The sequence below is a fragment of the Sus scrofa genome, chromosome 1, assembly GCF_054392235.1.
Source record: "Sus scrofa isolate SSC_HxYL_T2T_F1_AM1 chromosome 1, Sscrofa_HxYL_maternal_Yorkshire_Landrace_v2.0, whole genome shotgun sequence".
Taxonomy (NCBI): Eukaryota; Metazoa; Chordata; class Mammalia; order Artiodactyla; family Suidae; genus Sus; species Sus scrofa.
Window position 1 is genome coordinate 285901538 of NC_139383.1, and position 27423 is coordinate 285928960.

At 48.7% G+C, this 27423-nt stretch overlaps 1 protein-coding gene across 1 annotated transcript; it reads left to right on the forward strand.

Annotated features, from left to right (window-relative positions):
- The first annotated feature begins 82 nt into the window (after nt 1-82).
- GTF3C4 (general transcription factor IIIC subunit 4) lies at nt 83-25556 on the forward strand. Its single transcript, XM_001929441.5, has 5 exons — nt 83-552; nt 7374-9206; nt 12430-12560; nt 16257-16345; nt 19903-25556. The coding sequence occupies exons 1-5, from the start codon at nt 208-210 to the stop codon at nt 19965-19967; spliced, it is 2463 nt and encodes an 820-aa protein (XP_001929476.3). The 5' UTR covers nt 83-207; the 3' UTR covers nt 19968-25556.
- Nucleotides 25557-27423: the final 1867 nt, after the last annotated feature.

A 27423-nucleotide genomic window follows, 5' to 3' on the forward strand; every position in this document is an offset into this window, starting at 1 on the left:
TTTTACAGGCAGCGCCTTGGCCACCTGGCAGGGCTGGGTCGCCTAGCAACGGCGGGGTCCTTCCTGGCTCGGCGGCGCTCCGGGCCTAAGGGGAAGAAAACCGCCGCGGAGGGCGCTGGGGGCCGGCGGCCGCGGTGCAAGAGGCGGCAACCGGACGGCGACGCGGAGTTGGCGCGCCCGGGGTCCGGCTTCAGCCTCTGAGGGGAGATGAATACGGCCGACAAGGCCCGGGTGGGGCCCGCGGCCGACCGGCCTGCGCCGCCCGAGGAAGAAGAGGGCGAGGCGGGCGGGAAGGGGCCGGTGGCGGACCCGGCCCCCGGGCCCAGCGCCGCGTTCCGCCTCCTGGTGACTCGGCGGGAGCCGGCCGTGAGGCTGCAGTATGCGGTGAGCGGCCTGGAGCCGCTGGCGTGGTCCGAGGACCACCGCGTGTCGGTGTCCACCGCCCGTAGCATCGCTGTGCTGGAGCTCATCTGCGACGTGCACAACCCGGGCCAGGACCTGGTTATCCACCGCACCTCCGTGCCCGCGCCTCTCAACAGCTGCCTCCTCAAAGTAAGTCATCCCCGGGCCCCAGCCCTGGGATCTCCTCCTACTCCCCTCCCGCGGCCGCGTCACCGGTCCCTGGGGAATCCCGACCCACGCCTAGTCCCGGGATTCCCCTCCTTGCACCCAGCGCTTGGGGATAAGCCGCTAGGGTCATCGTAGCTTAAAACAACAAACAACAAATCTAGCCTTTTGTGCTCCGTTTCCCGGATCTCACACTTCCTCCTGACACAAATACACGTGTATTTCGGGAGCTCCCTCTCGGAGCCAGCTTCTTCCCTCACCCCTGCGTCGGGCCGGCTGCTAGTGTAGATTTTCTTTCCTTGGTCTTTTCTGAGGCTCCACCCCCTGTTGACCCAACCCCAGACCTGCCTCGACCGTCGCTCCTATTGTCTGGGGCTTGCTCCCCGAGGACCTCGGCTGGCTTTGTTTACTGTGATGTGCCCTCTCCCTGCGCCTCTTTGGCTTTGGAGGAGAAAAATTGGCTTGCTCCATCGTCTTACCTGTTTCAGTGACTTTATTATGAAATGGTCCTTGTTTCTCATCTTGGGCAGATGGATAAATAAATATGGATGTAGGGGTTAGTACTCCAGTTTTTCTTCAATAATTGAAATTTTTTCGGATGTGGCATGAAAAAATAAGGCCTCTGGAAATTCTTAAACTTCAGTGCAGTTTTAAACTTCAAGCCCAAGATCTCCGTGTAGATTTAGTGCTTTTGGCTTCATATTAACAAAGTTTGCCTTCAGAACTTCAGGGCTCCTGAAGTTTTATTGTTTTATCATCACCATTTTCAATTTTTTTTTTTTTTTTTTTTTTTTTTTTTGTCTTTTTAGGACCGCATCCTGGGCATATGGAGGTTCCCAGGCTAGGGGTCGAATCAGAGCTGTAGCCACTGACTTACACCACAGCCTCCTCAGATCTTTGCTGCATCTTCAACCTACACCACAACTCACAGCAATGCTGGATCCTTAACCCACTGATCGAGGCCAGGGATCGAACCCCCAACCTCATGGTTCCTAGTCGGATTCATTTCTGCTATGCCACGACGGGAACTCCCAAATTATTTTTTTTAAGTCTTCAGTCGTATTGTTTGTTCATTTTAATAGTTTAAAAGTATTAAAACTTTCTCCATTTTCTTTATGAATCTGTAGGCATTTATACAATTACCAAAGTGTATATCTTTCAGGACATTTTTGAATACCACTTTGGATAAGCTAGGCACCAGTCTAGGCTCTGGAAGTAAAGCATTGTGAAAAACAAAGACCCTGGCCTCGTGGAGCTTACATTCTTTTGGCAAGTCATGACCAAATAACGGTGTCACACTAGATAGTGATAAGCCGTGTCAAGATGTCTCTGTATACAGAGAACATATTTATGTGAGTGAAGTTGGGTTTTTTTTTTAACTTACTCTGCACAGCTGTTTAACAAGTGAATCATTAACTGTGGGTAGGGTTCGGGGAACCTGCACCACTTGTCAGCATTCCTGATTTAAGTTTGAAACGGACAGTTGATGTTGAATTAGATCATTGGTAAACCAGTATGGTTAAGCACTCATGTCATTGGTCAACTTGTATGATTGTGCACCCGTTGGTTCAAGTATAAACAAATCAGGGGGATAGATGGTGGTAATGCTATGGAATTTAGAAACACCTAAGGAGGGAAGCAGAACAGAGGGATCTGAAAAGGTGTATCCTCTGCTGAAAAGGAGTTTACTGTTGCTAAGGATGCTCATATGCACAGTCAACTAGAAGAAATTTTAAGTGTGTCGCACTCATCAAGGAAGGTTATTTGGTGGTAAATCTGCAGCAGACCTTGGGGGTCCGGGGGGGAGTAAGGTTTGGGTTGTAGGAGGAAGGGAGGAAAGCGTCCCGCAGGTAGTGGGAAGGAGGTGCCCATCTCACACACTGCGTCCAAGCCACGAAGGTAACCTGCTGGTGTTTGAGTAAGTAATGACAGCTCATCAGTGGGTGCAGGTAGCTTTCCTGGCGAGTCAGAGAAAGTAAGGTGGGGCCAGTGTGGGGACATGCAGGTCAGTCTGAGGAGGCTGGCTTCAAGCTACGAAGCCTTGAGTGCTATGATAGTATCTTAAACGTGGATGACCTGGTAAAGCTCATGAATGTGAATCTGGCTGGAGTAGAGGCAGGAAGATGATGGTGAAGAGTCAGGATAAACTAGGGATTAAGAGATTGAGCTTTGGCACAGGATAGCAAGATGGGCCTCTCCATAAAGGGAGGATAATAAACTTATTTAGAATTTTTGGGAGTTCCCCTTGTGGCACAGTGGTTAACGAATCCGACTAGGAACCATGAGGTTGAAGGTTCGATCCCTGGCCTCGCTCAGTGGGCTAAGGATCCGGTGTTGCCATGAGCTGTGGTGTGGGTCGCAGATGCGGCTCGGATCCCACGTTGCTGTGGCTGCGGTGTAGGCCGGTGGCTATAGCTCCGATTAGACCCCTAGCCTGGGAACCTCCATATGCCCAGGGTGTGGCCCTAGAAAAGACACACACACACACACAAAGAATTTTTGGCAGATTATAAGTATATGTATAGGTGGATTTTTTCCATGTAATACATGTGTGCGTATCCACATGTAACCCCTTAGCACGGTTCCTGGCACACTGCAAATGCTCCAGGTGGGAAACGCAGGCCTGCAGGTGTGAAGGAAGGAGACTGGATCAGTGCTGTGACTGTGGATGTGAAGATACCTCTAGGACTGTGTTGTGGTAACAGTTTGACTCCATCATTTGTTCCACGACTGGCAAATGAGTCATAGGCAATCTGTATATCCTTCTGATAACTGGTAGCTTTCCTGAAATTAACTAGTGGCACCTTCCCTTTCTGTACTGTTCTTTGGTAAGCACATCACAGAAACTCTCAGTCAATTAGCAGTCTTACTAGACTAGCCCGGCCTGGTGAATGAATGCTGAGTGGCCCCTGCTGTTCTACAAGAGGCCTCTGCGGGGTGAAACTGAAGTCATGGTAGGAATGTAGAGAAGCCTGTGTCCATGCCTTGCTGGCACTGCGCATTGACAGTCCCTGCGGATTTCAAGTCCACTTTATGCTGTCCCGCTTGCCTTGACCCCACCACAAAGAATGGACCTTCTGCAGCCTAGACCGCAGGTTTAGTGGGTAGCACTGCTAGAGGCCTAGATGCTAAACCCTTTGAAGCCTTTGCTCTATGACTGTTGTTTAGATGGTGAATTTTTTCAGGAAAATATGCGGTTAAATAATAGGGCAAATATCATCTGCTGTTTGCATGTTGTCCTGGGCACTGAGGTTACGTGATGTCAAGGTGAATGATCCAGATCTGAAAAGCAATCAAACACAGATTTTAAAAATAAGTTGTGGAGGAGTTCCCGTCGTGGCGCAGTGGTTAACGAATCCGACTAGGAACCATGAGGTTGCGGGTTTGGTCCCTGCCCTTGCTCAGTGGGCTAAGGACCCGGCGTTGCCGTGAGCTGTGGTGTAGGTCGCAGACGCGACTCGGATCCCGCGTTGCTGTGGCTCTGGCATAGGCCGGTGGCTACAGCTCCAATTCAGCCCCTAGCCTGGGAACCTCCATATGCCGCGGGAGCGGCCCAAGAAATAGCAACAACAACAACAACAACAAAAAATAAGTTGTGGAGCTCTCTTGTGGTCCAGCAGGTTCAGGCTCCAGCGTTGTCACTGCAGCAGCTTGGGTTGCTGCTGTGGTGTGGGTTCAGTCCCTGGCCCAGGAACTGCCACCTGTGGGTGTGGCCAAAAACATTTATTTTTTAAAAATAGGTTGCAATTTCTCTTCCCATTGGACTGCTGATTTAGTGAATCCTCTAGTTGTATAAAGTTCCAGCTTCTAATAATATGTGCGTAACTCATTTTATTGCACAGTTGTTAGGAACGTTAGTTATACTAACTCCGTCTACTCTGTTAAGTTAAATAACTACTGCCTGTCTTTGGAGTGATATTCCTACCCTCAGGAAGCTTCCTGTCTAATGGCTTCAAATGAGTTTTTGTTTGTTAGGTGCTTACAAAGTACCTAACTGTTAGCTATATAGCCAACTGGAATCAGGATAATATATTTGGCTGGGGGCTGGCCCCTGGGAGCTCCTAGAGCATCTGAGCACTTCTGATTTGTTAACTAGTTTTGCGACCTGGAGATGTGGGGGCGAGTGCAGTGGGCTCATTCAAACCACCTATAGTACATTAGAAATGAGTGCACAAACCCTGAGGATTTTCTCCGGGTTTTCTCTCCACACTGCTCTCCATCCTATCAGGGATTCTTCCTGCAATGAGTAGGACCGAACTGGAGTTTCCTTTATTTCATCCTCTGCTGCTCTTTGGAGCTACACATTCTGTAAGTTTGCTTTCAGTTCTACAGTAGATTTTATTGTAGTAAATTATCCTAGTCTAAGGATTATTGCTTGGTTTGCGGTATTATGGATGTGGTGAATAATTTTCTATCGACCCTTCTTCATTCGGTGAACAACTTAATACCTCCCCACCCCGCATTTTACATACGTTTAATTAGGCCTCATTAAGACTTCTGTAATCCTCAGAGAGTATTAATAGCGGTCATCATAGCTAACATTTATTGTTTATTAATATATGCTTTATATGCATTGACTTAACCTTCTTCTAACTCTGAGACGTGTGTTATTATCTTCTCTATAGTTGAGGAAGTTAAAGCCGGAAGGTGTAAACGGTGTGCTCAGGAGCACAGAGCTAGTGTGTGATAGGGCCCGGATTTGAACCCCAGGCAGTCTGGCATCATAGCATAGATTTTCACTCAGACTTCATCTCCTCATTCAAAGCTCTCTTTGATTAGCATTGTTTTATTAACAGATGAGCCAGTGAAACCTCTATTCAAAAGATGACACCCCAAAAAAGATTCTCCTGTCAAAAAAATGAGGGTTTGGATGATCTGGTTGAATAGGTCTCTACACTACCTTCCTGGCTGTAGCTCTTGAAGGGAGAATAACGCACTATAATACATAGCGTTTTCATGGACGTGTTTGGTTACAGAACTCTTTTTCAAGAGGCAGTTTAAGAGGGTGATGTTCTGTTTCATACACTTCAGGGAAAGTTGGTTTCTAAGTTGTTTGTTGGACTTTATATCTTATAACGTATTTTATATGCTCATTTATTACGGGATCCAGCAGTTGACAACTTGTCGCCCTCTGACACATGCCCGGCTGTGCGGGCTTTACTGAGGAATGTGGTGGTTCTGAATTCATCTTCCATATTCTCTCTGTATCCTGGAGTCTAATTCCTCTGGGCTTCGTGACTTAGGTTCATTTAAGGTGACTTTTATTATATCCATGTATGTCTTAGACTTGAATTTTTTTTTAATCATGTTTATTCTGCCCTTTCCAGTTTGAAGAACAGCCTCTAAGGAGACTGGCATTAAAAAGAAATGGAAAGATTCTGCTTTCTCTTTTATCCATTTCTTTAAAGACAGTGGGTCCACTCCTTTCTTCTCCCCAATTCTAACATAACAGAAACCATGTTTTTTTTTTTTTTTTTTTTTTTTTTTTTTTTTTTGTCTTTTTGCCACTTCTTGTGCCGCTCCCGCGGCATATGGAGGTTCCCAGGCTAGGGGTCGAATTGGAGCTGTAGCTGCCAGCCTACGCCAGAGCCACAGCAACGCGGGATCCCAGCTGCATCTGCAACCTACACCACAGCTCATGGCAACGCCGGATCGTTAACCCACTGAGCAAGGGCAGGATCGAACCCCCAACCTCATGGTTCCTAGTCGGATTTGTTAACCACTGCGCCACGATGGGAACTCCAGAAAGCATGTTTTAAATGACCTCTTTTCTTTTTTGGCTTTAGCTTTCCAGAGTCATTTTTATATATGACTCTGGACCACTTTCTTTTGGTCATTTATCTCTTCCTCTTTTTTTTTTTTTTTTTTTTTTTTTTTTTTTGCCATGCCTGTGGCATGTGTATATTCCCAGGCCAGGGATCAAATCTGCAGCACAGCAGCAACCCAAACCACTGCTGTGACAATGCTGGATTCTTAACCCATGGTGCCCCAAGAGACCTCCTCTTCCTGCATCTATAACGTCCCTTTAAAATCTTCTTAAAGAGCTCACCATTGTATAGCAAGACACTAAATAAATAGTGCTGCTCTCGCTCATGTACGTTATGAACTTGGAGGAAAGAGAGACGAATGAAAGCTAGCATGCTTTCAGAAGCCCTCATAGAGTTCGACCTGGTAGGATGGATGAGATTCAGAGAGAAGGAAAGAGCATTCTCACAAGGCAGCCAGAGAAGGAAGGGTGGGAATGTTCGGGGATCAGCAAAGCGTCTCCTGGGAGTAGCCATTATTCTATAGAAACAGTGGACAGAAGTGTTGGCGTGGGCTCTCGGCATAATTTGCAAGTGAAACTTCAGATAGAAAACTTACAGCTGGCATTTCTATTGCAAGGATATTGTTAAAATTGCAGAGTTTAATTGTATCAAAGGCGTATATAGATACATATTCTTCCATGACGTTTGAGCTCCTTTATCATTTTGTGACCAGTGCAGCAGAGTGCTCTGTTGGCTCTTTAAAATCAGATACCTGTCATTGCTCCTGCTTGGGTCAGTTGTTAGAAGAATGTGGGAATCAGGCTACAAGTAATGACAGCACTTATTCTGCCCTTTATACTTGCCGTTTGCTGAGTAAATGCTCACTTCATCTTAGACATGATCTTGCTCTTTTAAATGCATGTCATACCAAAATTACCAGACTTGATAGAAAATTGCTGTACCTATTATGGCGAATCATTAATTCTCCCTAAGCCATGTAAGTATGTTCCTCCTGGCGTGGAGTATTTACCTGATGGTTTTTATACCTCTTCTTTTCAGGTTGGCTCAAAAACAGAAGTTGCTGAGTGCAAGGAGAAATTTGCCACCTCTAAGGACCCCACAATCAGTCAGACGTTCATGCTGGATAGGGTGTTCAACCCTGAGGGGAAGGCTCTGCCCCCGCTGAGAGGGTTCAAGTACACCAGCTGGTCCCCCATGGGTTGTGACGCGAACGGCAGGTGCCTCTTGGCAGCACTGACCATGGACAACCGCCTGACCGTCCAGGCCAACCTCAACAGACTGCAGTGGGTCCAGCTGGCCGACCTGACGGAGATTTACGGGGAACGCCTTTACGAGACCAGTTACAGGTTCTCTAAAAGTGAGGCCCCGCAGGGGAGCCTCGGCGATTTTGCTGAGTTTCAGAGGAGGCACAGCATGCAGACCCCCGTCAGGATGGAGTGGTCGGGCATCTGCACCACGCAGCAGGTCAAGCACAACAACGAGTGCCGCGACGTGGGCAGCGTGCTCCTGGCAGTCCTCTTCGAAAACGGCAACATCGCCGTGTGGCAGTTCCAGCTCCCGTTTGTAGGAAAGGAGTCTATCTCTTCGTGCAACACGATTGAGTCAGGAATCACCTCTCCTAGCGTTTTGTTTTGGTGGGAGTACGAGCACAGCAACCGGAAAATGAGCGGCCTTATTGTGGGGAGTGCTTTCGGACCTGTAAAAATTCTTCCCGTCAACCTCAAAGCCGTCAAGGGCTACTTCACCTTGAGGCAGCCCGTCGTCTTGTGGAAGGAAATGGACCAGCTGCCGGTTCACAGCATCAAGTGCGTGCCGCTCTATCACCCCTACCAGAAGTGTAGCTGTAGCCTCGTGGTGGCCGCGAGAGGATCCTACGTGTTTTGGTGTCTTCTTCTCATCTCCAAAGCGGGTCTGAATGTTCACAATTCCCACGTCACAGGCCTCCACTCGCTGCCCATCGTCTCCATGACGGCGGACAAGCAGAACGGGACGGTCTACACCTGCTCCAGTGACGGGAAGGTGCGGCAGCTGATTCCCATCTTCACGGACGTGGCCTTGAAGTTCGAACACCAGCTGATTAAGCTGGCGGACGTATTCGGCTCCGTGAGGACACACGGGATCGCAGTGAGCCCCTGCGGCGCGTACCTGGCCGTCATTACAACGGAGGGCATGGTCAACGGCCTCCACCCCGTGAACAAAAACTACCAGGTTCAGTTCGTGACCCTCAAAACCTTTGAGGAGGCAGCGGCTCAGCTTCTGGAATCTTCAGTTCAGAATCTCTTTAAGCAGGTTGATTTAATAGACCTGGTGCGCTGGAAGATTTTAAAAGATAAACACATCCCGCAGTTTTTACAAGAGGCTTTGGAAAAAAAGATGGAAAGCAGCGGGGCCACCTATTATTGGCGTTTCAAACTCTTCCTCCTGAGGATTTTGTATCAGTCGATGCAGAAAACTCCAGAAGCCTTATGGAAACCCACCCACGAGGACTCGAAAATCTTACTCGTTGACTCACCTGGGATGGGCAACGCCGAGGACGAACAGCAAGACGAAGGCACGTCCTCCAAACCGGTGAACAAGCCAGGCCTCCAGGAGCGGAGCAAAGAAGGAGACGCAGAGGACGCGGCGGCGGCGGCGGCGGAGTCGCCCACTCAGGCCGGGGACACCGGAGGCCGCGAGCCCATGGAGGAGAAGCTCCTCGAGATCCAAGGGAAGATCGAAGCTGTGGAAATGCACCTGACCCGGGAGCACATGAAGCGCGTCCTGGGCGAAGTCTACCTGCACACCTGGATCACAGAAAACACTAGCATCCCCACCAGGGGACTCTGCAACTTCTTAATGTCGGATGAAGAGTACGACGACCGGACAGCCCGGGTAGGTGTTTGTCAGCGGAAACACTGAGACTAAAAAGGCTGCTCGCTTCGGGGGAACAGTGCCCTCGGTGCAACTCTTAAAGCTCCACTGTTGCTTTGACACTTGGGGGGCAGGTGCTTGGCATGAGTTGCAAGAGAATAAATTGGAAACGTGGGTGAGGGCGGAGGACATGGTCGCAGCGCACGGAGCGTGTTTCAGCTCTTAGCCGCACCGTGGCCTTGGGTGACGGGCAGGGTTTGTGGATGAGCTCCACTCTGGGGGCAGCGGTGTGCGGTGTGGGTGTGATAGGGCAGCCCCCAGGGGAGCGGGGCACGCCCTCCCTGCCTGTTGGCAGAGGTTTAGGGCGTGAGAGGACGGTGGCAGGATTGTTTCCATTTGGTGGGACTTGAGGAGGCCTTCTGATTTAATCTGGAGGGGCACAGAAAGTAAATAAATTGTTATATGTATATATATATATATTTTTTTTTTTTTTTACAAAACTGGATATAATCTTTATTTTGATGTTAGAACAGTTTTTTTGGGGGGTAGGAGGGTTTGGTCTTTTGTCTTTCGAGGTTGGCAGCCTCGGCATATGGAGGTTCCCAGGTGAGGGGTTGGTGAATCGGAGCTGCAGCTGCAGGCCTACACCACAGCCACAGCAACACGGGATCCGAGCCGTGTCTGCAACCTACACCACAGCTCACGGCAACGCTGGATCCCTAACCCACTGAGCAAAGCCAGGGGTCGAACCCATATCCTCATGAATGCTAGTTGGCTTCATTAACCACTGAGCCACAACGGGAACTCCTGTTAGAATAGTCTTGACATTGTCATCCAAAACGTATTTCGCAGGACTCGAGTTTCCTGACAGAATAGTGGGTTCCAGGCTTGGGGGGAAAAATGCACACTCTCTACTCCGCTTAGAGGTTCCCAGTGTACAGTGTCCTTCTAAGGGTTATGAGAATTTAGCAAAGAACCGTCTAGCTTCGTGGAGCTCAGTGTTATCTAGACTTATTAATCAGGAATCCTGAGCTAACAGCTTCTAAAATCCTGAAGAACTGTATTTCAGGGAACATACTGTATACTGAAACATTCAAAACCCCAGGGGCCTATGGTCCTTTTCACTCTGAAGGTTGCCGCTTACTCTCCCTGCCTGAAGTCTTACCTAAAATATTAATTGAAGGTAATACATTCAGTATCTTCATGCCTAATGTTAGACCACTCACAGATCACTTGTTGCATTTTCTTGTTGGAAAGGGGGTGTGTGTGTACATGTACACCCCTAAAATTATTTCGTAAGGATGTTTGCAGTAATCTCAAGAGTAGCTAAGATGCACTCTTCATGTAACTGACTCTCATCTTTGAAAGTCAGCTTTTTAAAATTGTTTCATTGTGGTCCAAATTGCGTAGAAGAGTTTTCTGGTTATCACTGTTTCATCGGACCTAACAGGGACGTTATAAGCATGAAATATTAACAAAAACACTTTGGGAAATTTGTAATGGCAGTTGGTCGGTCCTGGTTTAGAGTAATTGTCCAGCTGCTTCATGAGCCTGGAGAGCCACATTCAGCACAGTAACTTGGTTCCAACAGCGTCCCTTTAAAGGAGGGAACGTTGTACCTCCGCCCTTCCGTACAGCAAGTCAGTTCTGATAGGAAACAGTGCCTTTCATGTTTAAAAATTCCACTGTGTGCGTAAAATGAATCTTTTCAAACCTAGTAGTTGGCTGTCTTTGCTGTAAGGGACCATAAATTGGAATTCTGAAGGCAAAAAAGGCCAAACGCTAATGGGCTTTAAACTTGTAAATCCTATGCAGAGTAGGTCGGACACCCTTCTGAGCTATTAAGGTACCCTTCAGAACCCCGGTGAATTAATCCCAGTGAATGGCAGACTGATGAAGTTCTTCCACAAGAGCTCAGGTATAAGTGGATTAAAATTTTGAATGACCTTGTCTGCCAGTAAGACAAGGTGGTTCTTTTTTTTTTTTTTTTTTTTTTTTTTTTTGCTTTTTGGGCTGCACTTGCAATATATGGAGGTTCCCAGGCTAGGGGTCTAATCGGAGCTGTAGCCACCGGCCTACGCCAGAGCCACAGCAACGCGGGATCCGAGCTGTGTCTGCAACCTACACCATAGCTCACGGCAACGCCGGATCGTTAACCCACTGAGCAAGGGCAGGGACCGAACCTGCAACCTCATGGTTCCTAGTCGGATTTATTAACCACTGCGCCACGACGGGAACTCCCTTTTTTTTCTTTTTTCTTTTTCTTTTTTTGCTTTTTGGGCTGCACTTGCAATATATGGAGGTTCCCAGGCCAGGGGTCAAATCAGAGCTGTAGCCACTGGCCTACCCCACAGCCGCAGCAATGCCAGACCTGAGCCGCATCCTCAACCTACACCACAGCTCACGGCAACACCGGATCCTTAACCCACTGAGCAAGGCCAGGGATTGAACCTGCATCCTCATGGATGCAACTCAGATTTGTTAACCGCTGAGCCATGACGGGAACTCCAAGACAAGGTGCTTCCTAAGCATTGGTGTTTGCCATGCCTCCCAGTAATGTAGCTGGTGAAAGATTTATCTGACAAAGTAATGAAGTAGATCCGTGTTTTTCAGACTTTAGTTTTAAAGTGCTGCAATCCTAATAAACAAAACAGAAAAAAAGCAAAGCTGCAGTGGGGCCAAGGCCTAGAGCCTGCCCTGCCCACCTCTCCCTCTCCCACGGTGGGTCCTGTGTGCCTCTGCCCTGGGGTTGGTGGGTCTCAGATTGCAGGTGAGATTGGTCATGGCACTTTGGGGCATCAGAAGGGAGAGTATTATTTTTTTAATCCTGGTTATATTTTCACTTTGTAATCCTTTATTAAAAAAGAATAGGCATTTGTATACCTCTGCAAATTTAGTAGGTCACGTGATATTTCGCCTATGTGATTATGCTTTTCTTTCTTAAAGTCAGAACATTATAAGGATAACTAAATACTTTTTGCTCTAACAAAAGTCCTTGTTTCTGAAGCAATTAAGGCAGCTAAGATTGGGGTTTTCTTTAGCAGGCCAAGTTTTGTTTAGCAGGTGTAGTTCACTGTCTTGTCTCATGGTGCCTGAATGAATGTGTTGCGTGCATTTTACGCAGCCCGTGGACACAAGTTGGAGGCCCAGCTTTGCTACTTTCCGCACAGCGGGATGGGCCTGTGTGGCGCTGCACAGTCCTGTCCTGCGCTCACCGTGGAATGCTGCCGCTTTGTCTTACTAGGTGCTCATCGGACACATCTCCAAGAAGATGAACAAGCAGACGTTCCCTGAGCACTGCAGCTTGTGTAAAGAGATCCTGCCCTTCACAGATCGCAAGCAGGCCGTCTGCTCCAATGGCCACATTTGGCTCCGGTAAGCTGATTCTGCTCATTTTTCAGCTTTGTGCAGCGCAAAATATATGTTGCCCATGCCATTAGGTTGGAAAAAAAGCTACCATAAAATCTGGTGTGGGCTTTCTTCCATCAGTTTGATTAAAGCAGGACACCCTTGAAAGATATTATGGGTTTTTTTTTTTTTATTTTTTTACTATTATTTCTCTCTTTATTTTGGTAATATTATTTTGCTTTGAGATAGCGTTAAATTTTTTAAAATCTTTATTAGAAAGCAATACCTGTTAAAGTTAATAGGATAGAAAATGCTTCTGTACTCTGCTTTAACTGTAGCAAAAGGTGGAGGTCCTCTTCCTTCTCCCCCGCAGTCTCACTCCGAGAGAACCTTGGTGCGTCCTCATCTTCCGGCCCCACGGGCTGCGTTTGACACAGTCCATCCCTCCCTCCTCCAATGCTTGTTTATCAGCTGGCTTCCTGGACACAGTGTCTCCTTAATGTCCATCTTCGGGAGTTCCCCTTGTGGCTCAGCAGTGAACGAACCTGACTAGCATCCATGAGGACACCAGTTTGATCCCAGGCCTCACTCAAGGGGTTAAGGATCCTGTGTTGCCGTGAGCTGTGGTGTCGAAAGACCTGGCTCGGATCTAGCATTGCTGTGGCTGTGACGTAGGCCAGAGGCTGCAGCTCCGATTCAGCCCCTACCCTGGGCTCCTCCATATGCCACAAATGTGGCCCTAGAAAGACCAAAAAAAGGAAAAAGAAGAGACCTGTTTTTCTCATGTCAACACTCTCCCTGGGCTGTCGCTTATCTTCTGTGCACGGGTGACTTAAACCTGTCACTCCACTCTAATCTCTCCCTCAGCCCAGACCTCACACCTAAGCACCAGCTCCGCACCTGCTCTGTTCGACATTTCCGACTGGATGATCAAATGTGATGAGCCTTTCAAACTGGAACCCAGCCTCTTCTTGGGTGTCCACGTGTCCACTCCCTTGCCCCAGACCCCATCGTCTCTTGCCCAGAGGAGGGTAGTTGTCATCTAACCCAGCTTCTGTGTCTTTCCTTGCCCCTCCAGTCTGTTCTAAGTAGAGCCAAGATGGGGATCCCGTTAGGACGTCTCAGCTCACATCACCGCGCTGCTCAGAACTCTCTCACGGCTGCCCTTTGCTGGTGGGAAGAGCTGAAGTCCTTTCAGGGATCCCGACGCCACCCCCTCTCATCTCCTCTCCGTCTCTCGGGCTTGCTGAGCTCCCTTGGGGTGCCCTGGCCGTCCTCCGCCTGGGATGCTCCCTTCCTGGCCATGCTGCCTAAAGCCGAGACGTCTAATGACGTCCCTCTCCCCCTCTGGGGGTCTTCATCCCTCTTCTTGCTTTACTTTCCTCCTTGGCGACTGTCACCACTTAGTGGTGACTTTTTACTGTTTGTCTCCTTCCTCTGGAATAGAAAGCTCTGTGCAGTTCATGGCTATTTCTAGAACAGTGCTGCATCATGGTAGAAGGTGAATTTTTAATTTCTTTTCAACAGAAGCAGGATTGTGCTACAGGAAACTGCTGTAGCCACACAACTGCCGTAGCCACTTGCTGGTTCTCTTATCAAGGCGCCGTGGAGGTTTTCTGCATCAGTGCAAATGCTCCACTCTTAACAGCTACAGCGTTTGCTGCTGTACTCTTATCGATGGGTGTTTGGACGTTTTTCCCATCTCTATTGTGTTCCTGTACTCTTTCTTTTTTTTGCTTTTAGGGCCGCACCCTTGCGGTTCCCAGGCTAGGGGTCCAATCGGAGCTGTAGCCGCCGGCCTACACCACAGCCGCAGCAGCGCCAGATCGGAGCTGCGTCTGTGACCTGCACCACAGCTCATGGCAACACTGGATCCTTAACCCACTGAGCGAGGCCAGGGATCGAACCTGCGTCCTCACAGATGCTAGTCAGATTCATTTTCCGCTGAGCCACAACAGAAACTCCCAAGTACTTGTTCTAATTTGACTGTTCAGACTTATTTTTAAGGGAAGAGTAGGAAAGAAGCCTGTGACCGTGGTAGGCTTATAACGACAACCACCGCCACCACTGGCACCAGACAGCTCGGCCAGGGTGTCGGCACTGCCCTGAGCAGTGTACACATCCGAGTTACTGTATCCTCCCACCAGCCACCCACCGGACCCAGTTTCTGTCTTTAGAGATGCGGAAACTGGGGCCCAGGGAGGTTGAATAATTTGTCCAAAGTCATACAGGTGGTTAGTGGCAGAGCTGAGAACCTGGCCTTCTGGCTCCAGAGTTTACATGTGTAACCACTGTACCTGTTGTCGCTCAGATGGCTTCTTTCACAAGATTTTTGTGATTTTTGCTGGTTGAAGTCAGAGCCAGAACACCTGGGTACAGTTTCTCCCTTGCACAGGCAGGTGTAACCTTGCTCCCTGTACACCCAAGTCTTCTCTCACTGTAAACCTACCTCCCTGGAGTTCCTTCCCCAACCTCCCTTCCTCTCTGTAGTTTTTATTCCTTGGTTGCTCATCATAAACACTTTATCTTTCAGAAACTCTGACGTCTCACTGCATTCCACCTTCCCTTACTTGCCTGGTTCTGGTGGATGCTCAGTGAACAGTCACTGGATGGAATTGAACCTGTGAACTTTTTTTTTTTTTTTTTTTGCCATGATCATCACAATCCAATTTCACAGAACCTGTGAACTTTTGTTCACGGCCCCTCTATTTTTCCACCATTAATTTTGTCTTCTGTATCTTTCAGGTTTTCCTCCCTGTGCCGTCAGATTCTTAAAGATAGTGCTTGTGCCTAATCTCAAAAATCACTAATAATAATTTCTAATATAATACATAATGCTTTTTTTTTTTTTTTCTTTTTAGGGCCACACCTGTGGCATATGGAGGTTCCCAGGCTAGGGTCAAATCGGAGCTGTAGCCGCCAGCCTCTGCCCATAGCCACAGCCACACCAGATCTGAGTCGTGTCTGTGGCCTATACCATAGCTCACTGCAACACTAGACCCTTAACCCACTGAGCGAGGCCAGGGTTTGAACCTGTGACCTCAGGGATGCTAGTCGGATTTGTTTCTGCAGAGTCACTATGGGAACTCCATTTTTTTTTTTAATATCAAGAATTCATGGAGTTCCTGTTGTGGCTCGTGAGTTAAGAACTTGACATAGTGTCTGTGAAGACTCGGGTTCAGTCCCTGCCCTCGATCAATGGATATGGGATCCAGCACCGCTACAAGGTGTGGCATAGGTCGCAGCTGCTGCTCAGATCCTGTGTCGCTGTTGCTGTGGCTGGGGCATAGGCCGGCAGCTGCAGCTCCCATTTGACCCCTAGCCTGGGAACTTCCATGTGCAACAGGTGTGGCTGTAAAAAGGAAAAAAAAAAAAAAAATCAAAGTACAATCAGGTATAGACAGATGAAATTCTTTCCTAGTACTGCAAAAATGGCAAAGAAAAAAAAAAAGGAGAAGACGAAGATGAAGAAGTTGCAGTGACTGGGTTAGAAGTTTTGTATTTCTTGGCTTAGTAGCCTGACGCAGACACTTCCCCTTACTGAGTCGGGGGTGGGTGGGTCTGGCCAGCTCTCCTGTGCTAGAATTGTTGCCATGAATTTATGAGGCGTTTTTGTCCTTAGTCAACTTGTGGTTTTAGAATAACTGTCTGTGTGGAGTTACCCTCAACTCTCTGCTGCTCTCCCCCATCGGTGGAACTGATGGTACAATCTGTCTATTTCAGGTGCTTTTTAACCTACCAGTCCTGCCAGAGTTTGATATACAGAAGGTGTTTGCTCCATGACAGCATTGCCCGCCACCCAGCTCCAGAAGGTGAATGCTTTCCTGGCTGTGGGAGGGTGGGCTTGAGATGCCGGCACTATGCCGGCTCCTCTGAGTCCTGGCTCCTTGGTCAGGCTCCACACTGCTCAGGGATGGTGAGCAGGCCTGTCATGCTCTGTCCGTTTTATCATGAAGCTACAGCTAACTAGGAAATGGTCACTGCAGTATGTTAGACCGTCCATACTGCATTTTGCATGTAAGTAGGGCTGCCGTTTGCTGTTCTGTCACTGCGGACAAGTTATCCATTCAGAAAAGTGTCAGAGGAGTTCCCACTGTGGCTCAGCGGTTAAGGAACCCGACTCGTATCCACGAAGACATGGGTTTGATCCCTGTCCTCACTCAGTGGGTTAAGGGTCCAGCGTTGCCGTGAGCTGTGGTGTGTGGGTCACAGACGTGGCTCATATCCCGCGTTGCTCTGTCTCTGGCATAGGCTGGCGGCTACAGCTCCAGTTAGACCCCTAGCCCGGGAACCTTCATATGCCACAGGCGTGGCCCTAAAAAGCCAAAAGACAAGAAAAAGTGTCAGCGCTTGTTTCCATGGCATGTATACGTCATATTTGAATGAAAATTCTGCAAATGATAACGTCCACAGAGATGGTGTTGCTGAAACAGCACGAGGATACATACCTGGGGTTGTTGCTCCAGTAGCCACAGTGGGGTTATTTTTCTGCTTGGTCAGTATTCACTCTTGATAGCACCGTTGACGAAGCCCACGCTTTTTAATTTTTGTTATTAAAATTTGATTTGCAATTTTGTGCCCATCCCTGCTGTACAGCAGAGTGACTCACTTCCATCCTGATTTACTGCGGGATACTGAGTACAGCTCCCTGTGCTGTACGGTGGGGGTTGTGGTCATCCGTCTTGTATGTAATCGTTTGTGTCTGCTAATCACAAACTCCCAGTCCTTGCCTCCCCCACCTCCCTCCCCCTTGGCAACCCCAGGCTGTTCTCTTTATGTGTGTAGTTTGTTTTTGTTTCATAAATATGTTGATTTGTGTCATACTTCATATTCCACATATACATGATATCATATGGTATTTGTCTTTCTCTGGCTGACTTCGCTTAGTACGATCATCTCTAGGTCCATCCATGTCGCTGCAAATGGCATGGTTTCATTCTTTTTTATGGCTGAGTAATATTCCGTTGTGTACATATGCCACATCTTTATTCATCCCTCTAAATGATGGACATTTAGGTTGTTTCCATGCCTTGGCTGTTGTGAATAGTGCTGCATTGAACACAGGGGCTCATGGATCTTTTCAAATTACAGTTTTGCCTGGGTGTGTGCCCAGGAGTAAGATTGCTGGATCATATGGTGGTTCTATTTTTAGTTTTCTAAGGAACCTCCATACTGTTTTCCATAGTGCTTGCCCCAGTTTACAGTCCTGCCAACAGTGTCGGAGGGCTCCCTTTTCTCCACACCCTCTCCAGAATTTATTCTCGCGAAGGCCATCCTGCCTGGCATGAGGTGGTACCTCATTGTAGTTTTGACCTTCATTTCTCTAACAGTCAGCAAACGATGGTCGATTTTCCTGTGCCTGTTGGCTGTCTGTATGTCTGCTTCGGAGAAATGTCTGTTTAGGTCTTCTGCCTATTTTTCAGTTGGGTTTTTTAGTTTTTTGTTATTGAAAAACAATAACAAAGCTGTGTGAGCTGTTGATGTGGTTTGGGAATCAAGCCCTTGTTGGTCGCATCATTTGCGAACGCTTTCTCCCAGTCCGTAGGTTGTCTTTTTGTTTTGTTTATGGTTTCCTTTGCTGTGCCAAAGCTTAGAAGTTTGACTAGGTCCCATTGGTTTATTTTTGCTTTTATTTCTGTTGCCTTTAGAGACTGACCTGAGAAAACGCTGGTACAACATATATCAGAGAATGCTTTGCCTGCGTTCTAGGAGTTTTGTGGTGTCCTTTCCTATGGTTAAGCATGTGAGCCATTTTGAGTTTGTTTTTGTGTGCGGGTGTGTTCTTACATCATCGTTTTACATGTAGCTGTCCAGTTTTCCCAGGGACACTTTTTGTGTTTCAATGGCCTTACTGGAGGTGTATGGAAGTTTCCAGGCCAGGGGTTGAATCTGAGCTGCCTCTGAAGCAAGACCAGACCCCTTAACCCACTGCACTAGGCCGGGGACTGAACCCACGCTTCCACGGCGATTGAGCTGCTACTCGGATTCTGAACCCACTGTGCCGTGGCCGGGACTTTTTTTTTTTTTTTTTTTTTTGCCCAGTGCCACTTAGTGAAGAGACTGTCTTTTCCCCATTGTATATTCTCACCTCTTTTGTTGAAGATGAACTGTCCTTAGATGTGAGGGTTTCTTTCTGACGCCCACGTTTCTGACATAACTAGCTGGAATTAAGATCACAGATGTGAGCGCGGAAATGGTGACGTAAATAGTCCCAAGTCACAGGAGGTCAGCTCATGACATCACACTGACCAAAGGAGCCAGCCGGACGCTTTGCATACGGTTATGTGGCTTTGGGGGTCGTATGCGGTCTCCGTAAAACACAATGTTCTATATAAAACTTTTTTTTTTATGGCCACACCCGCGGCATATGGAAGGTCTCGGGCTAGGGGTCGAATCAGAGCTGCAGCTACTGGCCTACACCACAGCCACAGCCATGCCCGACCCTTAACCCATGGAGCGAGGCCAGGGATCAAACCCGCGTCCTCCCAGACACTATGTTGAGTCTTCCCGCGGAGCCACAATGGGAACTCCTAAAACTACAGGCTTAATTCATTTTTGCTCTAAGCTGGCTGAAGCCTCCAATTCGGAGAAGTTGGTGTGTTGCAGCCTGTGTTCTAACTCTTTACCATGGAAAATGCAGTCGTAAAAGTAGAGCAGAGAATGTAGGAAACGCTTGTGAACCTGTCATCCAGGCTGAGAAGCTGCCAGCTCGTGACTGTTGATGTTTCATCTGTGGTCCTTCCCTCTTCCCTCCTCTTATTGGATTATCTTGCAACAAATTTGGGGGAAATTTTAAATACTCACTGCAACTGAGAATTGGTGTACTGCTTAAGACAGGAAATCCTGAAAAGATGGAAGCAAATTTTAAAAAAACAACCCACACCTGCCCATTGACTTAGCGCTGAGCCACCGACAGCTCTGGAGGAGAGTGGGAGTCTGCGCTCTGAGGGCTCTAGTCCATCCTTTCATAGGACAGGCGGGGCGGACGCAGCGTGGCCGTGTTCCTCCTTCTGCAGGCAGTGGTTTTAGAAGTTACCCTGCCTGTCCTGGCAGAGGAGCATTTAACGTGAACCACGTGTGAAGGACGCTCTCAGAGCAAAGCAGAGTCCTTTCTTTACCTGGGATGAGTTGACTTGAGGACACACCCGTTCCCCTCGCTTTCCTACCGCATCACACCCGAAGCTTTGGGGACCACAGGTTTGGCCCGGCCCCGTTGAGCGGGTCGCAGTGAGGTGCTGTGTCTGGGGGCCCAGAGCGGGACCGGGGAGCCCATGTCCTGCCGCCACCGCCGCGGTCCGTCCAGGGCTCATCCCGTGTGACGGCCTTTTCTGAAGTCAGCGCTCACTACCAGCTTGTCTTATGTTTGCAGATCCTGACTGGATTAAGAGGTTACTGCAAAGCCCCTGCCCCTTCTGCGATTCTCCTGTCTTCTGACACCAGCGACGGGAGGATGGAAGGGCGTGCGCTGTGGCCTGAGAGCCGGGCCGCGCTGGAGTACGCCCGGCCTCGGCGCGGAGAGCACGCTTCATGCCTGCAAGCGGGCCCGGGGACGCCCTGTCCCGGGACTAAGGGGCGTCTTTAAAGTGACCGAGTGCAGAGGTTCCAGGCCATCCTGAGATGCGCGTCAGCCCTGCTCCTCCCCCAGGGAGGAGCCTCTCTCCTCAAGCCTCTGGAGCGAAGCCCCGTCGCCCTCAGGACAGAGCGCCCGCCCGCCGGGGAGGAGGCCTGAGGGCCTGGCGGGCTCGGGCTTTCATCCTGGCCCGGGTCCGGGGCTGCGCGTGGCTCCGGGGCTCCAGTGACCTGGCGCGCGGTGTGCAGTGTCCCAGCGGACGGTAAATGCCTGAAGTGGCACGCGGGCCTGACTCTTCTCAGCGAAGAGCTGCGGGTCTGCATCCCGCCAGTCACTGTTCATGCGTATTGGAAACATTTTCTTAAAACTATATATTTTTCAGAAGTTGAAGCCAAGACTAAAGTTGGTTTTAGTGTTTCCAAAACCAGCTGACTCTTGTAAGTTAATAATTGCTATTTTTAATGACCTCTCCCACGGCATCAGGTGTCCTGCCCCACTCCTGTGTGTGTGTACACGCCAGGTACCCCCTCACCTGCGTCACATTGCTCTTCAGCCTCACGGTGACGACCAGGTGGCCTCTTTGTACAAAGAGGAAAAAGAATGCCTTCTCCTTTTAGTATTACATTAAAACACTTAGTATTTTAACGTTGGCATTTCCAGACATCTCATTCTATTCCCGAGTCTGTCTAGAGACCTCCAGAAGTGTGGACGCTTGTGCTCCGTTGTTACGGGTGCACCTCAGTTGTTGGAAGCCTGGGAGTTCTTCTCTGCAAAGGTGCTTGATGGTTATGACAGGTATTTTTCCCTGGGCTGCTAAGAGGAGGTATGAGGCATTAATTGCTGTTAACGCCTAAAGTTCAAAGTAGACATTCTAGAACCACAGAGTTCTTGGATTTTTACAACAGGTGTCCTAGAGCTCGGTGCTAATTAGGGCTGTAATGCACACACCTTGAAATGGTGCATGTTTTGGAGGCTGGATAGGAAATACAAATGTGAACTTCTGACCCGTATTACGTGCTGTCTGTTTTGCCTTTACTTTACCACTTACTCCTGCTTTTATTTTTGTCTCCTCAGTAAAAGACATTTCTGTCCTCACGTAAGCAACACTTGCTCTGTGGAGAGCCTGTCGGGGGACGCACGCCTGGGGTGTCCCCACCCCTCTCTGTTGGTGTCGCTGGGAGATAGGGGCACCCCCACACAGCCTGCTTTGAAATGTCTTTTGTTTCCCATTCACGTCTTTGTTTTTGTCTCCTATGTTTAATTCTGCATTTCTGTTGCCGTGTATTTTGCTGGCGTCTTCTGCTTGGACCCTTCTCATTTCGGTGGTGCTTTCAAGAGGCTCCAGCATGTTAAACTGATTGTCACGAAAGAGAACTGGGCAGCATTAAAATCATGAAGAACACAACTCAGAAAGTTGTGTAGTCGTGGTGGTTTGTGCCTAGAGCTGTTTCACTTTACAGTGAATGTGACAGTAAAAGCGGAGACCCTGTCAAGGAATTACCGCAGCTTCCTAATCATAGCATGTTTAGTTTCACTGATGTTTTTGTTCCTAATCAGAGAGAATAATTGATTTTTTTTTTCTTATGAGGGAATTTTGTGCTGCTGCCATTTAAAACTTAAGTTTTTATTTAAAGCAATTATGCCCTTGACGGGAAAATCTGGCTCTGAGAAGTTAACTGAAACAAGTCTCCCAGATCCTGGGTGTGTCTGTAGGAATAAACACGGCAACTGTTTTACTGAAGGTGGCTTCTGTGTGCAGGGCACTGGGCCCAGGGGCGGTCCTTAGGCCTGTGAAATCCAGCCAACACCTGCCCCGGCCCAGATCCTGCATGCCGAGCTGGGACCCCCCCACCCCCCGGCCCCCAGCATCTTCTTTGGAGGTTAATCCATGGACCTGTGAGAACAAGAGAGCGTTTGAAGTTCGTGGCAGCGTCACAAGCACAGTGCACTTCCAAGTGTCACTGGGGGTCAGCACCCCTGGTGACAGAGTGCTGACTAGAGAGACCCTGGGGTGTGGGAGTGACTCCGGGAACCCGCAGACTCATCGTCTCCCCTGGTCTACGCCTGCCGTACCCTCCATACTCTCCTAAACTTTGCCCGGTCTCTTGGGTGGATGCCAGGCTGACTTCAGCTGTCACTGCTGCACGGGTGTGGACCAGATGGCAGAGTGACGGAGCTGAGGTGCGACACTGCTGCTCTCGGGGGTCTGATGTCCACACTGGTATCATGTTTCCTCCGTCCGGGGCTAATGTGTTCCTGTTCCTCTAGGTAAGAAGTGGATAGCTCGTTACACGTGGTATTCACTCTGAAATCCTCATTTGTCCGCCGCCCAGACTCCAAGCCATCTCTGCCTACTCTTGTAAAGGCCGAAACGACCGATAATTTTTCAGCATCAGAAGTTAGTAGAACCCCTGGCGAATCTCATGGTTGAGTGGGACATTCTGCTTCTCCCGCTAAGAAATTTTTGAGGATGTTAACATTGGAGTGTGTGTGTCAGATCTGTTAGCAGGCTTCACCAGTTAACTCGGCTAAAGGGGCGTGAAAGGGTAAGACTTCAAGGTTAAAACATATGCTCTCGCCGCTGTGATGGCGTCAGATAAGATGCAGAGGATCAGGGGCCCTGTCAGTCTTGTTGAGAGGATGGGCACCTGCTCCCTGGTAGCACTGACACCGCGTCGGGCTTTGCCGAACGGCCGGGGCTCCCGGGAAGCAAGCGGGAATCAGCATCACTGTCTGATTCCCCAGGTCCCGCACCCTCTCTGCTCCTGCCGGGAGAGCGAGGTCCCCTCTGTTCCCCACTTTGGTTCCCTCAGCTTTAGGACACCTTCTAAGCCAGCAGATCCCATGTTTGAAAGGAAAGTAGGTTTGTGATAAAATGTCTAAGTCACATGGCAGGCCTGCCTTCCTACAAGGAACCATTAAACAGTGGCTTTTCTTTCTAAAGGTGACGGCTTTAGCTCCTACCAGCCTGGTAACTGTCTGGTCGTCTTCGCCTCCCCTGTGGAGTGTCGGCATCCCTGTCTGATTGCAGACCGCAGCGCCCGGCCCCACCGCCCCGCTCCCCCCGGCCGCTTACGCCTGACCGGCCAAACTTCCCGTCACAGTCGCAGTCTCCGCAGGCCTGAGTTTTTTAAGGGAAGGATCAGTCCTGTCCTTTTCCTTTGCAGAGACTGAGCCGCACAGACAGCACATAGCCAGACCCGCGCATCTCTCTGCAGGCGGCCCCGCAGACCATGGAGTCTGCAGGCGTCCGGCCCGAGGGGGACACAGCTGTGCCCTCTGGCGGGGGGGGGGGGGGGGAGTCTAGCAGTTGTCTCAGCTGCGCAGCTGCTCCCCCAAGGCTGCCGGCTTGTAGACGCGCCTCTCCCGGGTCCAGCTGAAGTGTCTGCACTCGCTGTTAGTGGAAGTATCAGTGGGCAGCTTCAAGCAGAATTTTAGGCCATGTCTCAAGTCTCAGTTATTAAGCTTTGACCTGCTCTCTCTTGACACTAAGAGAGGTTTCTGGAGCTGAGCTCTTCATGACATCGGCTGTTCAAACTGATTTTAGAGCGTGGGCGATTTGACCGTCCTTGGGCTGAGTTAAGTCACATCTGCAGAATTGCCTCTAATGATCTCTCTCGCCACGGCATCGTGAGCCTGATGACCAGCAGGGCTTGCAGAAGCTGCGGGCTTGTTTCCATGGCACAGGTCACCTCAGTATCACGACGTCCTGGCTGGTCCGAGTCTAGTGAACAGGGTGCAGCCTCCCACCTGCTGTACGGTTTCAGACGGCTGTCTCTGACAACGTGCCGTGGCGAGCAATAAATGTACCTGTTTCAAGACCTGAATCCTTTCGGAATAAATATTTCTCCCCCAGCCTCTTAATCTGATCAGGTGACCAGCTTCTCTTGCCTTGCATTTTCTCTAGGTTGTAGCTGTTCGGGGGGGGGAGACGTCACACACAGGCTGAAGTCCTAGTCAGGGAGCTGGTTTAGTGACATGTTTCGTGATCTCCCAGCAGGATGTTCACTCACTGGTTCTGGGCTTGCGAGGAGCTGAGAGGGAAGGAAGGGACTCCCATTCTGGTGCGCAGGGCGGAGGCGCAGGCTCTCCAACCGGAACACTGTAAGTGGACTGGGTAGAATTGCATTTCAGGGCTCTAAATCGTGCAGCTGTTTCTAAGGGAGACACTGCTTTACCTTGCTAACCGTGTCTCTCTTTAGTTTCATTAAAAGAGCCTGGGAAACGGTCACCTGGGTGCTATAAGAGGCCGCGGCTTAGAAGTATTTCATGCTTTATGAATTTGACCTTTGGCTAACAGACTGGTGAGGTTTAGAATGCTTTGTCTTGGGTACTGAGGCAAAAAAAAAAAGTAAATGCAAAAATGAATTATGTCTTTTTCAAGACTTCGACTCAGATGTGTGCTTCAGTGTGTGAGAGGAAGTGACGCTGGACCTTGTGTATACAGAAAAAAGGCTGTATAGGAAGACAGGTCTGTGTTGGGTAGGGTGACATCTGCTTGACGCCTGCCCAGCGCCTGTGCCTGCCTCTGTGCCGGGCTTCAGAGTAGGTGTTTACATAAAACATTTGTTTGAAATAAAAAGGACAGGCACCTAAAAACTGAAGGTTCTAGAGAGGAGATGGTTTTTTAATTCTTATTATCTGATTAGGCGGTGTGTTTTAGACTTTTAGTGTGTACCTTGTTTAAAACTTTAACAATAATAGCACATTTCGCGTGGAATCCCCCATCCGGAAGAACTGGCTGCCCCTCTGCATTGCACCCGTGTAGGTAGCGTTTCGTCACTAGATTGTAAGCTCCTCAAGGGCAGGAAGTGTCTCTCTGTCTCACCTCGGCGGTTCCTGCAGCATCTGATGTCAAGTGCCTTGCACAGAGTAGGTGCTCGTGACGCAGAGGACGAGTGAGGGACGTCCTGCCACCTCTAAGATGAGCGTGTTCAAAACTGCCGGCACCAAGGGCGGGAAGAGGGCGCAGCTCTTTGCTGGGCGTGACCTGGGCCTCCTGGGTTGAAGCACCTGCTCAGCACAGTTCTCCTCTTCCCTGAAGAGAAACCCGTGTCCCAAGCTTCCTTCTGATACTGGGGCAGTTTGAAGTGGGAAAGGTTAGAGAGGAGATGAAGTGGGAATTTTGGAGAGTGTTTGTCAGATGCAGCCCTCCGGGGCAGTCCTTAAGGAACAGGTAGCAGGTCCTCTTTCTTTACAGGTAGCTGGTTGGCCAGTTTTTCAGTTTATAAGCGATCCCTGCTTTTTCCAGTCTGGATTCCCCTCAATTGCTCTTAGGATTCTCGTACTTAGAGTCTATTGAAGTTGCTGTGATTATCCAGTGCTGTACATAAGGGCCATTTTGTACATGTGAAATAACCTCAATTATGTTGTGTTTTGTATGCAGAGCCAATAGTATTGTTATCTTGGCCACTTTTTTATTCAAAAATAAATAAATAACCGAATTATTTGTATATTGTGTGCAGAGTTTATCGGGGCCACCTGATTTGTAGCAGAGCTTAGAACACTCTCTCATCCTGAGCAGCACCAGCTCAACGAAGCAACGGCCAGGCAGAGGAGGGGGTGAGGAACACGTCGGGGAAACGGCCCTTCGCTCGGACTTGGGAAGCAATTCGGTGTGCTTTTGGTGGCTTGTTCCAGCACAAGTATGAGGAACAGAAGGGGAAATAACAGCCCTTCAGTAGGCTGCCAACCACGTGTCATCAACAACGCCAGTTAAACAGTGTCTGCTCGCGCCCTTAAATGAAGTGCTCACTGCAAGGATTTAGCAGTGATCCATGCAGTCCAGACAAACCCTGCCCTGCTGAGAACAACCAGAAGAGCTAGACAAACACCAAACAGAATTAAGAAAATAAGTAACACCCCAGAACCTATAGCGAAACTGCTGAAAAATCAAAGAGAAAACCATTTGAAGCAAAGAAAAAAATCAAGTTACCTTTAAAAAGCGGTAATAAAGACAACTTCCCAGAGGTCCCACTGTGGCTCAGCGGTAATGAACCCAACTAGTATCCATGAGGATGTAGGCTCGGGGCTGAGTTTGGCCCCTAAGGAGACCAAAAAAAAAAACAAAAAACAACTTCCCAGTGGAAATGGTGAAAGGGAGAAGGTAGTGGAAACGTGCCTTCAGGGGATGGAAAGTAGAACTTCCAACCTAGAATTCTGAGCTTGTCAAAAAAGCCCTTTAAAATGAAAGACATTTGCAGACAAACAAAGATGGAAAATAATGCATCACAACAGAGCAGCACCAAAGGAGATTGCAGAGGGTGGTGTCAGGTAGAACTGAGTTAAAGCACCAAGAAGGGGCAGGGGGAACAGAGCTGTGACTGCATGAAACCTACAGAGGTTCTGAAGTCCAACCCATGCCTGCACGTCAGGGGTGTTCAGTTCTTTAAGTCCTTGCTCACCTAGGGACAGGTAAAACAAATCCGTGTTAGACTTTAATAGGAAGTTTCCTCTAGAGTAAACACTGTAAGAAGAGCAAAAGACTCTATAATTAAGCTAATTAAGGAGGGAAACTAGAACATTTTTAAAACAACTCAAAAGGCAAGAAAAGAGGAAAAATAGGCTGGGAAAATGAGAAGCAAATAAGATACGGGATATACACTGAAATAGAGCAGTAATTACATTAAACGTCAATAAACCATCCAATTAAAGCAAAGATGGTCAAACGGAAGTTAACAAAATATAAAGATACAGAAAGTTTTAAGTGTTGGGAAAGTATACAAACACTAATCAAAATGTAGTTGATGTTCCACTAGATTGGAGGATCAATGTTGTTAAAATGAGTGTACTATCCAAAGCAGTCTACAGACTCAGTGCAAGCCCTATCAAATTACCAATGGCATTCTTCACAGAACTAGAACACCAAAAAACGTTTAATTTGTATGGAAACATAAAAGACCCTGAATAGTCAAAGCAATCTTAAGGGAAAAAAAAAAAAAAATGAGTGGAGCTGGAGGAATCAGGCTCCCTGGCTTCAGGCCATATTACAGAACTATGGTTATCAAAATAGTGTGGCACAAAAGCAAATACAGAGCAATGAAACAGGATAAAAAGCCCAGAAATAAACCCACACACCTATGGTCAATGAATCTACAACAAAAGAGGCAAGAATATACAACAGAGAAGGAGTTCCCATCGTGGCTCAGTAGTTAATGAATCCAACTAGGAACCATGAGGTAGCAGGTTCAATCCCTGGCCTTGTTCAGTGGTTATGGATCCGGCGTTGCTGTGAGCTGTGGTGTAGGTCGAAGATGTGGCTCGGATCCCGTACTGCTGTGGCTGTGGGGTAGGCCTAGCCTGGGAACCTCCATGTGCCAC